This window comes from Sorex fumeus, unplaced genomic scaffold (assembly GCF_029834395.1).
Source record: "Sorex fumeus unplaced genomic scaffold, SorFum_2.1 ptg000064l, whole genome shotgun sequence".
Taxonomy (NCBI): Eukaryota; Metazoa; Chordata; class Mammalia; order Eulipotyphla; family Soricidae; genus Sorex; species Sorex fumeus.
Genome location: NW_026606121.1, coordinates 3,888,166 through 3,900,214, shown reverse-complemented (window position 1 = coordinate 3,900,214; position 12,049 = coordinate 3,888,166). Strand labels below are relative to the sequence as shown.

Sequence of the window (12,049 nt, the reverse complement as noted above, 5' to 3'; positions counted from 1 at the left end):
TCCAGCTAATCTTGGGCCCACGTGGGGTGCAGTGGGAAGCTAGGGGGTCTCGTACCCCCATTTCTCCGACTCTCGTTCTGCTCTCTTGCAGCCGCTGGGGCTGTTTGTCCCTGTGAGAAGCCCACTATAATTTGCTATTTTAATAATTAGCCAATTATCTCTGAGCGTGAGTCCAAGGAAGAGAAAAGACATTAGGGTTTCCTCACTGCCCTCGTTCCCAGGGGCCCGTGCGGGCGGCCAGTCTGGGTGCGGCAAAGGCCCTCGCGGCTCAGCTCCGCATGGCAAGAGTCCGTGGGGCTTCGTCCTCCTGGAAAATACCTATATCTTCTGATGTAGAAGGTGTTTTCACAGGCCATAGAATTCTAGAACAATTGATTTTCCTGTGGGCTACTTTCGCGGTGGTGTTCCCATTTCCTTCCAGTTCCCACAGTCGGTCGCTGAGAGCGGCTGCTTGAGGGCTATGTCTGTCTCTGGGGGTCTGTCCCTCCCTCTGAGCCCCTCAGCGTCCCGGGTCCAGCCCACTACTTGCCAGCCACCTGCCCCCTCCCCCTCCCTCCCTCCCTCCCCTTCTCCTCTTCCCTCCTCCCCCTCCCCCTCTCACCTTCCTCTCCCTCTCCCTCTCTCCCTCTCGCTCTCCCTCCTCCCTCTCCCCTCCCTCTCTCCTTCTCCCTTCCTCCCCTTCTTCTCCCCCTCCCTCCCTCCCTCTCCCTCTCTCCCTCTCCCCTTCTCCCCTCCTTTTCCCTCCCTCCCTCCCTCCCTGTAGCTCTTCCTCCCTTGCTCTCTCATGTTCTGCCCAAGGGGAGCCACACATCAACTTGTATTATGGCTTCATACTTTTTTAGACTTTCAAATTTTTTTTTCCCAAATGCATTAGACCATTTTTGAAGTGATCTGGCCATTCCCCTGCTGCCTGTCCAGAGTCGAAGCCCACAGGGGCCGGGTGGAGCCACGTGTCTCCTGCAGAGAGCAGTGTTGGGGTCCCTCTCTCATGCACCCACCCTCAGCCATGGGGCTCAGCAGCCTCCCAGCCCTGAAAGAGAGACCACAGGGTCCCTGTGGAAGCCCCAGCATCCCTCAGCTGCCAGCAGCTGCTGGCCCAGGGAGGCTGGCCTGTCTGAGGGCAGTGCAGCTCAGTGTGTGGGTCAAGCAGGTCCTGTGAGCTGGGCGGTTCTGTGGGCTGGGTGGTTCTGTGGGCCAGATGGTTCTGTGGATCAGGCGGGTCCTGTGGGCCGGGCGGTTCTGTGGACCAGGCGGTTCTGTGGACTGGGCAGGTTCTTGCTCCCAACCCCATCACTGTGCAGGAGACCTGGGACACGTTTTGGCCCATGCCTGGCCCCTTCTAGGCCGTCCTGGAGGGCGCCCCCTTCACCGTGCTCTCCCTCTCCCCCCCCCGCCCGTGGCCATGGCAGTGCCCACGGCACCCCCGCAGAACGTGCAGGCCGAAGCTGTGAACTCCACCGCCATCCGCTTCCTGTGGAAGCCACCGCCCCAGCAGTTTATCAACGGCATCAACCAAGGATACAAGGTACTGCCCCGCCCCACCGCGAGGAGCCGGCAGGGGGGTCCCCTCTGGGGGCGTCACCCCAGGGTTCAGCCACTGTCGGACACTCCGGAGAGAGGCCAGACCCTGGTCCCGGGAGCAGCTCTAGAACCCGCTTCCCATGGGACCCCAGAACCGACGCCGGCTGCCTTCCACAAGTCAGGTGGCGTCTCTGCCCCTGAGCTGGCCGGGCTGGGGGACCCCACCCCAGCATCTCCAGCCATGATGTACGTGCTGGCCGGTCCCCAGAGAGCAGCTGGGCCCACTATCAGCCCTGCCTCAGCCTGACACAGCAGCTCATCGGGGGGATGGGGGCTCCAAGACCACCGCCCAGAGACAGAGCCCCTTCCAGTGGATACCTGGTTCCACTGGACAGACGCTGTCGTAGGGACCTCGCATCCGTGGACAGATGCTGTCGTAGGGACCTCGCATCTGTAGACAAGTGCACTGGCCCGTACCCTGCCATCCAGGAGCTGCCATGGTCCCCCCAGACGAGCTCAAGGGCACTCTCAGTGTTGCTCCCCCTGAGGACCCAGAGACCCCTCCTCCCCCCATCACCTCGTCCTCCCGCAGCTCCTGGCCTGGCCTGAGGACATCCCAGAGGCGGTGACAGTGGTGGCCATCGCACCCGACTTCCACGGCCTACACCACGGCTACATCACGCACCTGAGGAAGTTCACGGCCTACCTCACCTCAGCCCTGTGCTTCACCACCCCTGGGGATGGGCCCCCCAGCCCCCCGCAGCTGGTGCGGACCCACGAGGACAGTGAGTCAGGACGCAACACAGCAGGACGGGGCGGGTCACTGCTGGCTCCGGGAGTGTAGATTCCTCCATGCTCACTCAGAAAACTGGGCAAGGATACACAGGAAGGACACGCAGAGGGACAGGCGGGGAACACCCAAGGGGAACGAACAGGCAAGAGGACACGCAGAGGGACATGCAAGGGGACACCCAGTGGGGACATGCATGGGAACAAGCAGAAGGACATGCAGGGGGACATAGGGGGACACGCAGGGGACCAGGCAAGAGGAGGCAGGGGACTGGCAGGAAGGGACACCGTTGACTGTCTGGGGAAGTTCCCAGAAGTCTGGGGGTGACAGAACTGCTTGAGGGGCTGGAGCTCTGGGGCCTGGGAGGGGCCCAGGAAGTGGGGCTGTGGGCACTAGGGTCTGTATCCTCTCACTCTGTGCCGGCACTGCCCCCCCCCCCCCACCCAGTCCCCCGTCATACACGGACAGACGAGGAGGCGAGAGCTGCAGCCCACTGCCCTGCGGGGTCCATGTCCCTGTCTGGGCTGCACGCAGGGGTCCGGGACCTGCTCCCTGTCCCTGGTGTCAGGGGGTTCAGAACGCCCCCCTTGGGCCCTCCACAGCACCCGGAGCTGTGGGGCACCTGAGCTTCACCGAGATCCTGGACACATCCCTGAAGGTCAGCTGGCAGGAGCCGCAAGAGAAGAATGGGCTTCTCACAGGTGGGTCCTGCCTCTGCACCCCCCGACCCCGGGGGCCGCCTGGGGCTTCTCCCACCCATGCTGTTGCCTCAGCCCGGGTGGTTCCGGGAAAGCATTCCCGGGCGATGCAGCCCCAGCTGTGGCCTGGGGGACAACAGGGTCGGGTGAACAGGACACCCTGTTCCACTTCACTCCCAGTGTGGCTCAGGCAAGGCGGGCCCCCTAGGGGCCTTCCAGAACCTTCCCTGCTTTTTGGCTTAGTGTGGAGGCCACACCCAGCTGTGCCCAGGGGTCACTCCATTTGGGGCACTGGGACGGGAACTGAGCTGGCCATGTGTGAACCAGCACCTCCCTGTGCCCCTGAGCAAGGCGGGGCTGCTCAGAGTTCTCCCAGGGGCACTCCGGGCGCCGGGGCCAGGGGGTTTGGTGTCCCAGGGTGTTGGGGCAATGCCCAGGGTCAACCCTAGGGCCTCGTGACCAGTCTTGAGCGTGTCCAGCCTATGCTTGGCCCGAACCCTGGCTCATCCCCAGCACTGCAGTGGGGGGTGGGGAGGGCCCAGCGAGGGGCAGCCCCACCTGTCCCTGCCCTGTGCTGCCCAGTGCTCCGGCTCGGGCAGTGCCTGTGCCCAGGACTGCGGCGCCTGCCCAGCGACTCTTAGCCGGTGTGGTTTCGGAGGGAGCAGCAGCTGCGCCCCCCAGCCCGGCGGAGGCCTCCAGCTGGATGCTCCCCGGTACCCAGAGGGCAGTCTGTGGGTTCGGGATTCTGGACCAGGACCCTCGCACCCTGGCATGGGGGGCTGTGGTGTTCCCCCTCTCCCAGGCTGGGTCTCCAGGAACGACAGGGCCACTCGTTTCGGACATGGGGTCCTCAGAGATGGATGCATATCAGATGGGGGTTGGAGTCGGCCCTGAGCCACTGGGCAGGGCGCCCCCCCCACCCCGCGGTGGGTTTCAGGGGTACGGAGTCTACCCCACAGACTCTGGAGGACTGAAGGGTGCCCCCCCCCCCCCCCCCCGCTCAGTCTCGCAGACACGCCCGACACTGCGGCCCTGAGCTACATTTCACGCTAAGCGGCGGGTGCCGATACTCCGATTTATGGCCGCCTGGGCCCTCGCTAATGGGGCTTGGCGGGCTCATTCTCGTGTTTTATTTAAGCAGATACCTGTACTTACAACACGGCTTGTTTATTACGGACTTGGCCGTGGCAGTCGTCAGGCTCCGATACAGACCCCGCCCTCCTGCCCGTACCCAGGGGTGCCCCGGCCCGCACGCAGCCCTGCAGGAGCCGGAGGCCTGAGGGGGGTCTGGCACACCCGCTGCGTGTGCTGTATGTGCTGTGCCCTGTGCCCATGCGTGTTGTGTGTGCGTCACGTGTGCATGTGCTTATGTGTCCGTGTGTGTGTCTGTGTGCTGTGATTGTGTGCAATGTGTTCATGTGTGTGTACATGTGGGTTCACATGTGAATGTACTGTGTGTGTGCTTGTGTGTCCATGTCTGTGTTGTGACTGAGTGCGTGTGTATGCATCCATGTGTGGGTCTGTGCTCACGTGTCTGTGTTGTGCTGTGACTCTTAAGTGTTTGTGTGTGTGCACATATGTGAGTGCACGGATCTATGGGTGTGTGCTCATGCGTCCATGTTGTACTACAGCTCTGAGCGTATGCATGTGTTTGTGTATTGTATGACACGGGGGAGTTGCCCGTGTTTCTGTGCTGTGAGTGTATATGTCTGTATGTGTATCTCTGCATGTTCTCGTGCATGTCTTCATGTGGGGGAGGGGTACACATGTGTCTGTGCTGTGACTCTGTGTGTGCCTGTGACTGTGTGTGTCTGTGCTGTGACTGTGTGTGTGGCTGTGTGTGTCTGTGCTGTGACTATATCTGTGTGTGTGCTTGTGACTGTGTGTGTCTGTGTCTGTGTGTGTCTGTGACTTGTGTGTCTGTGCTGTGACTATGTCTGTGTGTCTGTGACTGTGTGTGTCTGTGTGTGTCTGTGACTGTGTGTGTCTGACTGTGTGTCTATGCTGTGACTGTGTGTGTGTCTGTGACTGTGTGTGTCTGATTGTGTGTCTATGCTGTGACTGTGTGTGTGTCTGTGACTGTGTGTGTATCTGTGCTGTGTGTGTCTATGACTATGTGTGACTGTGCGTCTGTAACTGTGTGTGTCTGTGCTGTGACTGTGTTGTGTGTCTGTCCTGTGTGTGTGTCTGTGTGTTTGTCTGTGACTCTGTGTGTGTCTGACTGTGTGACTGTGTGTCTGTGACTATGTGTGACTCTGTGTCTATAACTGTGTGTCTGTGCTGTGACTGTGTGTGTGTCTGTCCTGTGTGTCTGTCCTGTATGTGTGTCTGTGTGTTTTTCTGTGACTGTGTGTGTCTATGACTGTGTGTCTGTGACTGTGTGTATCTCACTGTGTGTGTCTGTGACCGTGTCTGTGACTGTGTGTGTCTGTGACCGTGTGTGTGACTATGTGTGGGTGTGCACGCACATGCAGACCTGTCCCTGGGGCTCTCTGGGGGTAGGTGTGGGGTCACCAGCTGTTCAGAGGCTGCGGTCAGATCAGGGGGAGCCCAGAGAGGGGTCCCTGCTGGCTGCTGTGCAGTCCGTCCAGGAGGCAGCCAGGGGTGGCCTGCGAGCAGAGCCCACCCTGATTTGCAGGAAGCCCCTCGCCCTGTGTGCCCATCACGTGGGTCTCGGGCACAACCAGGGCCAGGATGCGGGCACACAGCCGTGGTCGCTGTCCTGCACTCTGGGGGGGAGTCCTCAGCCCGTCGGAGAGAATATTCCGGAAGCTCCTGTGGTGGGTTGTCTCCCTCAGGCAACCCTGGGGGCCGCTCCACAGCCCAGGTGGGGTGAGGGCCAAGCAGTCATGGCCAGTCTCCCGCCAGGCCACACGCTGGCCCGGGGCACTTGGCCGGCAGAGCTGACTGTGTGGCACCAGGCACCTGGGGACAGACTCTGGCTGGCAATGCCACCGCGGGTGCTGGGTAAACAGGCAGAGAGCGGGCATCCACAGCCCAGGGCGTGCGGCCAGGGCCAGCCAGCACCCAGGACCAAGGGCCAGAACCACGGCACGGGGGTCTCAGCCATCAAGGCCAGGCTGGGAGGGAGCACGGCCAGCCCAGATCCCCATCTCCCTCCAGCTGCCCCAGGAGGGGACCAAGCTTGGGGCCCTGGGGGGAGCAGGAGCCCCCCAGACCCTTGTCTGCTGCAGGACTCTGCTCTGCCGAGACCTGACCTGTGCCTGCACAGTGGCCCGACTCTGCGGCCGAGCCTCTGCCTCAGTTTCTCCTTCTCCAAGGCCGTTCCTCTCTAGGCGATCTTGCCTGCCTGTCTCCCATGTCCTCACAGTTGGGGGGCCTGGGCCCAGCCCCACACACCTCTCGGCCACTGCCCTGGGCCTGTGCTCCCGGCCCCTTCCACCCCCGACCCTTCCCCGTGTCCACCCCAGCGGCACTGACCCCTCCACAGCCCGTCCCCTCCGACCCGGCCCCATGCTGACGGGTCCAGAGTAGCTCTTGCTGGGAAGCCGCGGGGTGTGGCGAGGGTGAGGGTCTCTGGACTTCCCCGGGTCCCCGCCCCCCAGACCGAGTGTGACGTCACATGCCCGCACCCACAGGCTACCGGGTCTGCTGGGAGGTCTACGGCCAGAACCAGTCCCGCCTCTCCCGCACGCTCAGCAACACCACGCATGAGTTCAAGGTCCAGGGCCTGGCGTCCCTCACCACCTACGTCATCGAGGTGGCCGCCCTGACGGCCGCTGGGGCCGGCCTGCCTGTCTCATCCACCATCTCCTCTGGAGTGCCCCCAGGTTAGTACCAGCCGCTCAGCTGCTGCCTCCAGCGTCTTATCCCTTCCACCTGGCCCGGCGGGGGGTGGGGGGGACCCGACTCGGGGACCCAGCAGGGCTGGGGGCAGCAGCTCCTCCCTTATCCCCCCACCTCCCGCAGAGCAGGGCCCCGCCCACCCCCGGGGAGATCATGTGCCTGACTCCCCCCTTGGGGAATGAGCTGTCGTGGTTCAGAGAAGGGGCACCTGCGGCCAGCTCCCCATCCGTCCCCACAGCTCCCGCTCAGGAGGGCCCATCCTCTGGCCCTGGATACAGGTGAACGTCAAGATCACACATGCGGGGCTGGAGCAATAGCACAGCGGAGAGGGCACTTGCCTTGCACACGGCCGACCCGGGTTCGATTCCCAGCATCCCATAGGGTCCCCCGAGCACCACCAGGAGTGATTCCTGAGTACAGAGCCAGGAGGAACCCCTGAGCATTGCCGGGTGTGACCCAAAAAGCCAAAAAAAAAATCACACATGCACACCAGAACACACCACATCCATCATACATGCCACACACATCACATACACCACACACCACACACCCCACATACTATATCACACATGATGCACACATCACACACACCACACAGCATCCATCACACGTCTTACATATCACACACACCACACGCCATATACATTATACACATCTGTCACACATCACGCATGCTACACATGCCACACACCTCACATCACCCATGCCACACACCACACATACCACACACACACACGCACACACGCACCATGATACTATGCACACCACCCCCATCACACAGATCCCCATAGGCGCTATACATACCCCTCACATATGACACATACACATATCACACACACCACACATACCTCCCCCCACACACAAAGCCCCACCCCAAGTACACACACCTGGGTCTGTTGACTTGGAAAACAGCAGGAAGCTGTTGCTCAGGCCCCGCCCTGTCGTGCTGATGTTGATTGTTTGTGAGGCAGCCCCCAGCCCACTGTCCCATCCCCTTTGCCCCCATGCCCCCTACCCTGTCCCCTCACATGCGGTCCCTGGAACTTGGCTCCCAGCCTCGGGGTTGGCGTCTCAGCCCAGCCCCTCCTCTCTCCTTGCAGAGCTTCCGGGGGCCCCCTCCGACCTGGTCATCTCCAACATCAGCCCCCGCTCGGTGACGCTGCAGTTCCGGCCAGGCTACGACGGGAAGACGGCCATCTCCCGCTGGGTGGTGGAGGGCCAGGTGAGCTGGGGCGCAGCCCGACGCCATCCAGCGAGGGGGAGGGGGGCTAAGCAGGGCCATCCCGGGCTCCAGGCACGCCGCAATTCAGGGTTCAGGGTCGGGCCAGCCAGGGCGAGCAGCAGCTTGCGGTCGGGCAGCGGTTCGAGGTCCAGTGTGGGCTTGGCACAGGCATGGCCGGTGGATGCTGAAGGGGAGCCCCTCAGTCAAGATAGGGACACGCGATGGCCCTCCCTGAGCCATGGTGGTGCTCAGGGAGCCGCTCCTGCTCTGGCGGAAGTTGGGCGGGGTGGGCTTGTGCCCCAAGCCCTCTGCCATCGGCAGCCGTGGGGGTCTCACCTGTCACTCCGCCCATGCCAAGGCCAGTCTCTGGGCCAGCTGCCTGGTGCCCAGCTGGCAGTGTGGCCTCCTCTGGGCTGTAGCAAGCAGCTCCTGGCCCAAGGTGGGCCCCTTTTAGCATCTGACCCCCACCCTGTTGTGGGTCTGGGTCAATTGCGCTCTATGGCTGTGTCCCTGCACCGAAGCGGGCCGGGAGCTTCTGTATGCACCTGCAGGGAGCCGGAGGGCCTGACCCCCAACAAGTAGGACACAGGGCCCAGCAGGATCCCTCCTTGTCTGAAGACACAGGTCCCAGAGCAGGGGCGGTGTCGCCCTCCCTCCAATCAGGCTCATTCTCACGCCCCGGCTGTGGGCAGGGCTTCCCTCCCCGCCTGCCACCTCGGCCCTGCTCCTCAGTTGTGCTCACGGGTCAGCTCCAGCAGCCATCCTGCCTGCAGCCCGTGGCCCCACGCATGTCTGCACACGTGCAGGTTCCGTGGTTGCTGCGGTGTTGGAAGCCGCTCGTGGGAGACTGAGCGGGCTGCATGGGCCCCCACCTCTGGCCGTTCCTCGTCTTCAGAGCAGGCCAGGCAGGCCGACCAGAGGATGGGGTGCGTCTCGTCCCTCTGAGGGGTCCTGCAGATGGGGACACTCAGTTCATCCCGAGAAATCTCCCTATTTCAAGGTTCTTAACCTTAACAGCTCTGCAAAGCCCCTTTCGCCATGTCAGGTCACAGACTGGCGAATCCAGGATTAAGGAGGGGGCCCTGCATCGGTGTCTCTGTGGCTGAGCCTCTGGATGACTCACAGTCGTGGATCACCAGATCCGACAGCAAATGTATATGCAGTTTCCGGGCATCACCAAATCCCCCTCCGCGGCCTGTCCTGGATCCTGTCAGCGGTGGGCTCGGCGTTTCTGGCCAGCGCCCCCAAGCCTGAGGTCTGATGTGGGCCTTGACACTTTGGGCATTAAGGGGAAAGGTTTCCCCCCACACACCCCAGGCCATGGAGGGACGCCCGAACTCATGGCTCATCATAGAGTTGTCACTGGGCCGGGTGTGTGTGTGTGGAGCAAGGTTAGAAGCCCCTTCACTCACTCAATCTGAGGGTCCACTTTTCCTGCCCCAGTCTGTCATATCAAAGTTCCACAGTCACTGGGGGTGGGAGAAGGCCAGAACTTTTTCTTCTGTTCTGTTTGCCTGGTTCTCATGTAATAATTTAATTAGGAGGGCTGGAGCAATAGCACAGCAGGTAGGGCATTTGCCTTGCACGCCAACCGGGGTTCAATTCCAGCATCCCATATGGTCCCCTGAGCACCACCAGGAGTGAATCCTGAGTGCAGAGCCATCAACAGGGTGTGACCAAAAAAGCAAAATAATAATAATAATAATAATAATAATAATAATAAACTGTCACTGTCCTCCCATTGTTCATCGATTTGCTCGAACGGACCCAGTAACATCTCCATTGTGACAGTTGTTACTGTGTTTGGCATATTGAATACATCATGGGGAGCTTGCCAGGCTTTGCCGTGCAGGCGAAATACTCTCAGTAGTTTTCTGTGTTCTCCGAGAGGGGCGGAGGAATCGAACTTAGGTTGGCCATATTGGCTGTGTGCAAGGCAAACGCCCTACCCACTGTGCTATTGCTCCAGCCCTTAATAATAATAATAGTAATAATAATTTAATTGCGGGACCTTTAACATGCATCTTTCTACTTGAGGAGGTCTGTGCCCCCACCAATGAACATATATACACACACACACACACACACACACACGGGTGCACTAACACAAACACATACTCACAGACACATGTGCAGTAGAACAAGCATGCACTCCCAAACACAAACACGAATGCACACACAAACCGTGAGCACTTACCTACACACATATGCACTAACACACACAGACATGTACATATACTAACACACCTGAACGCGTCCCTCAGTCACAGAGCACACAAGCGCACACGTGCCCCTGGGTCCGAGGCCCTAGGCGGGAGAGCCGCCAGCTGGTGCTGAGGCCTCGGTGCTCCGCCTGACCTTCCCCTGATGTCCCAGCCCGACCCTGGCTCAGCTGTCCCTCCCCACCCTCCATGCCTACCACCCGGCTGGCCAGGGTCTGGGGACGCTCTTGCTGGCCAGTGTGGATTCTCGGTGGACGTCAGCGGACTCCGGGCTTCTCTTCCTGGAGTGATGCTGATGCCCCTCTCGCCCCCATACTCACGGTCACGTGGCCGGCCCTGTGCTCCCAGCACCCCGGCACGACCCCTGGGCCCCTGGAGCCACCAGCCGTGGCGAGAGTCTGGGCCAAGGGCAGAGAGCCTCAGAGGAAGTCCCAGGGCCCGTGTGAATCGGCAAGTCAGTGGGGCGGAGGACAGTGCCGGGAAGCAGTCCACTGCGCAGCGTGGGGTCCTGCGGGGCAGGCAGAGCAGAGAGGCGGCGGGGATCTACATGTGCTCCATGAGGCAGCACACATGCCTGGCGTGGCTACTCCTGGGGTGTTCCTCTGGGGGTGCTGGCGGACATGGCGCTGAGATGGAACCCAGACCTGTGACGCGCCCAACCTGCCTGCTCCCACTGGGGCAAGAGCCGGAGCCTAACTGTGTGGCAGAGTATTGCTGTGGGTGTGCGGGTGTGAGTGTATGTGAGTCTGAGCATATGTGAGTGGGAGAGTATTACTGTGAGTGTATGTGTGCATTATTGTGGGTGTATGTGTATGGATAAGTAAGAATATGACTGTCAGTCTTGAGTGTGAGTGTGAGAGTACTACTGTGAGTGTGTGTGAGTATTGCTGTGAGTGTGTGAATGCTGTTGTGGGTGTTCAAGTATGTATGGATGAGTGTTTGAGAGTATGGCTGAGTATGAGAGTGTTACTGTGAGTGAGAGCATTACTGTGGGTGTGAGTGAGAGTACTACTGTGTGTGAGCACTGCTGTGGGTGTGCGAGTGTGAATGTGAGTCTGAGCGCATGAGAGTGGGAGAGTATTACTGTGAGTGTATGAGAGTATTACTGTGGGTGTGAGTGAGAGTACTACTGTATGTGTGAGTATTGCTTTGGGTGTGTGAGAGTACGACTGTGTGTGAGTACTGCTGAGGGTGTGCGAGAGTATGACTGAGTGTGAGTGTGTGTGGGGACACGGGAAGTCCGCCCAGCCCTGCACCCTGGTCCCTGCAGGTGGGCACCGTGGGCGAGGAGGAGGAGTGGGTCAGCCTCTATGAGGAGGAGAACGAGCCGGACGCGCAGACACTGGAGATCCCTGACCTCACGCCTTACACCCACTACAGGTAAGATGGTGGGGCGCTCAGCCCATGGTACTCGCAGGGTGCAGGGCCAGTGGGGCCAGCCAGTGGGTCCCCCACCTAGGGGCCGGGGGTCACCCGGCGTCCGCTCCCCTCCCCCAGGTTCCGCCTGCAGCAGGTGAACGTGGTGGGGCCCAGCCCCTTCAGCCCCGCATCCCGGGTCATCCAGACACTGCAGGCGCCGCCCGACGTGGCGCCCACCAGGGTCTCCGTGCGGACGGCCAGCGAGACCAGCCTGCGGCTGCGCTGGGTGGTAAGTGTGGGGGCGTGGGGACAGGGACCCCGTGCCCTGCACCCTGTCCTTTGCCCCCATGCCGAGGCACCCCCAGCAGGCAGTGGAGCGGCTGGCAGGTGCCCCCCAAGGTCACTCCCCGAGGAAGGAGGCAGGTGCCCG

At 61.1% G+C, this 12,049-nt stretch overlaps 1 protein-coding gene across 1 annotated transcript in view; it reads left to right on the top strand.

The window, feature by feature from the left end:
* SDK1 (sidekick cell adhesion molecule 1) overlaps positions 1 to 12,049 on the top strand; it is a 534,794-nt gene that overhangs the window by 503,777 nt on the left and 18,968 nt on the right. The window contains exons 18-24 of the mRNA XM_056128280.1: positions 1,410 to 1,525; positions 2,114 to 2,306; positions 2,914 to 3,012; positions 6,609 to 6,800; positions 7,917 to 8,038; positions 11,531 to 11,640; positions 11,758 to 11,908. Of these exons, the coding sequence (XP_055984255.1) occupies positions 1,410 to 1,525; positions 2,114 to 2,306; positions 2,914 to 3,012; positions 6,609 to 6,800; positions 7,917 to 8,038; positions 11,531 to 11,640; positions 11,758 to 11,908 (983 nt within the window). The remainder of the gene's footprint in view (positions 1 to 1,409; positions 1,526 to 2,113; positions 2,307 to 2,913; positions 3,013 to 6,608; positions 6,801 to 7,916; positions 8,039 to 11,530; positions 11,641 to 11,757; positions 11,909 to 12,049) is intronic.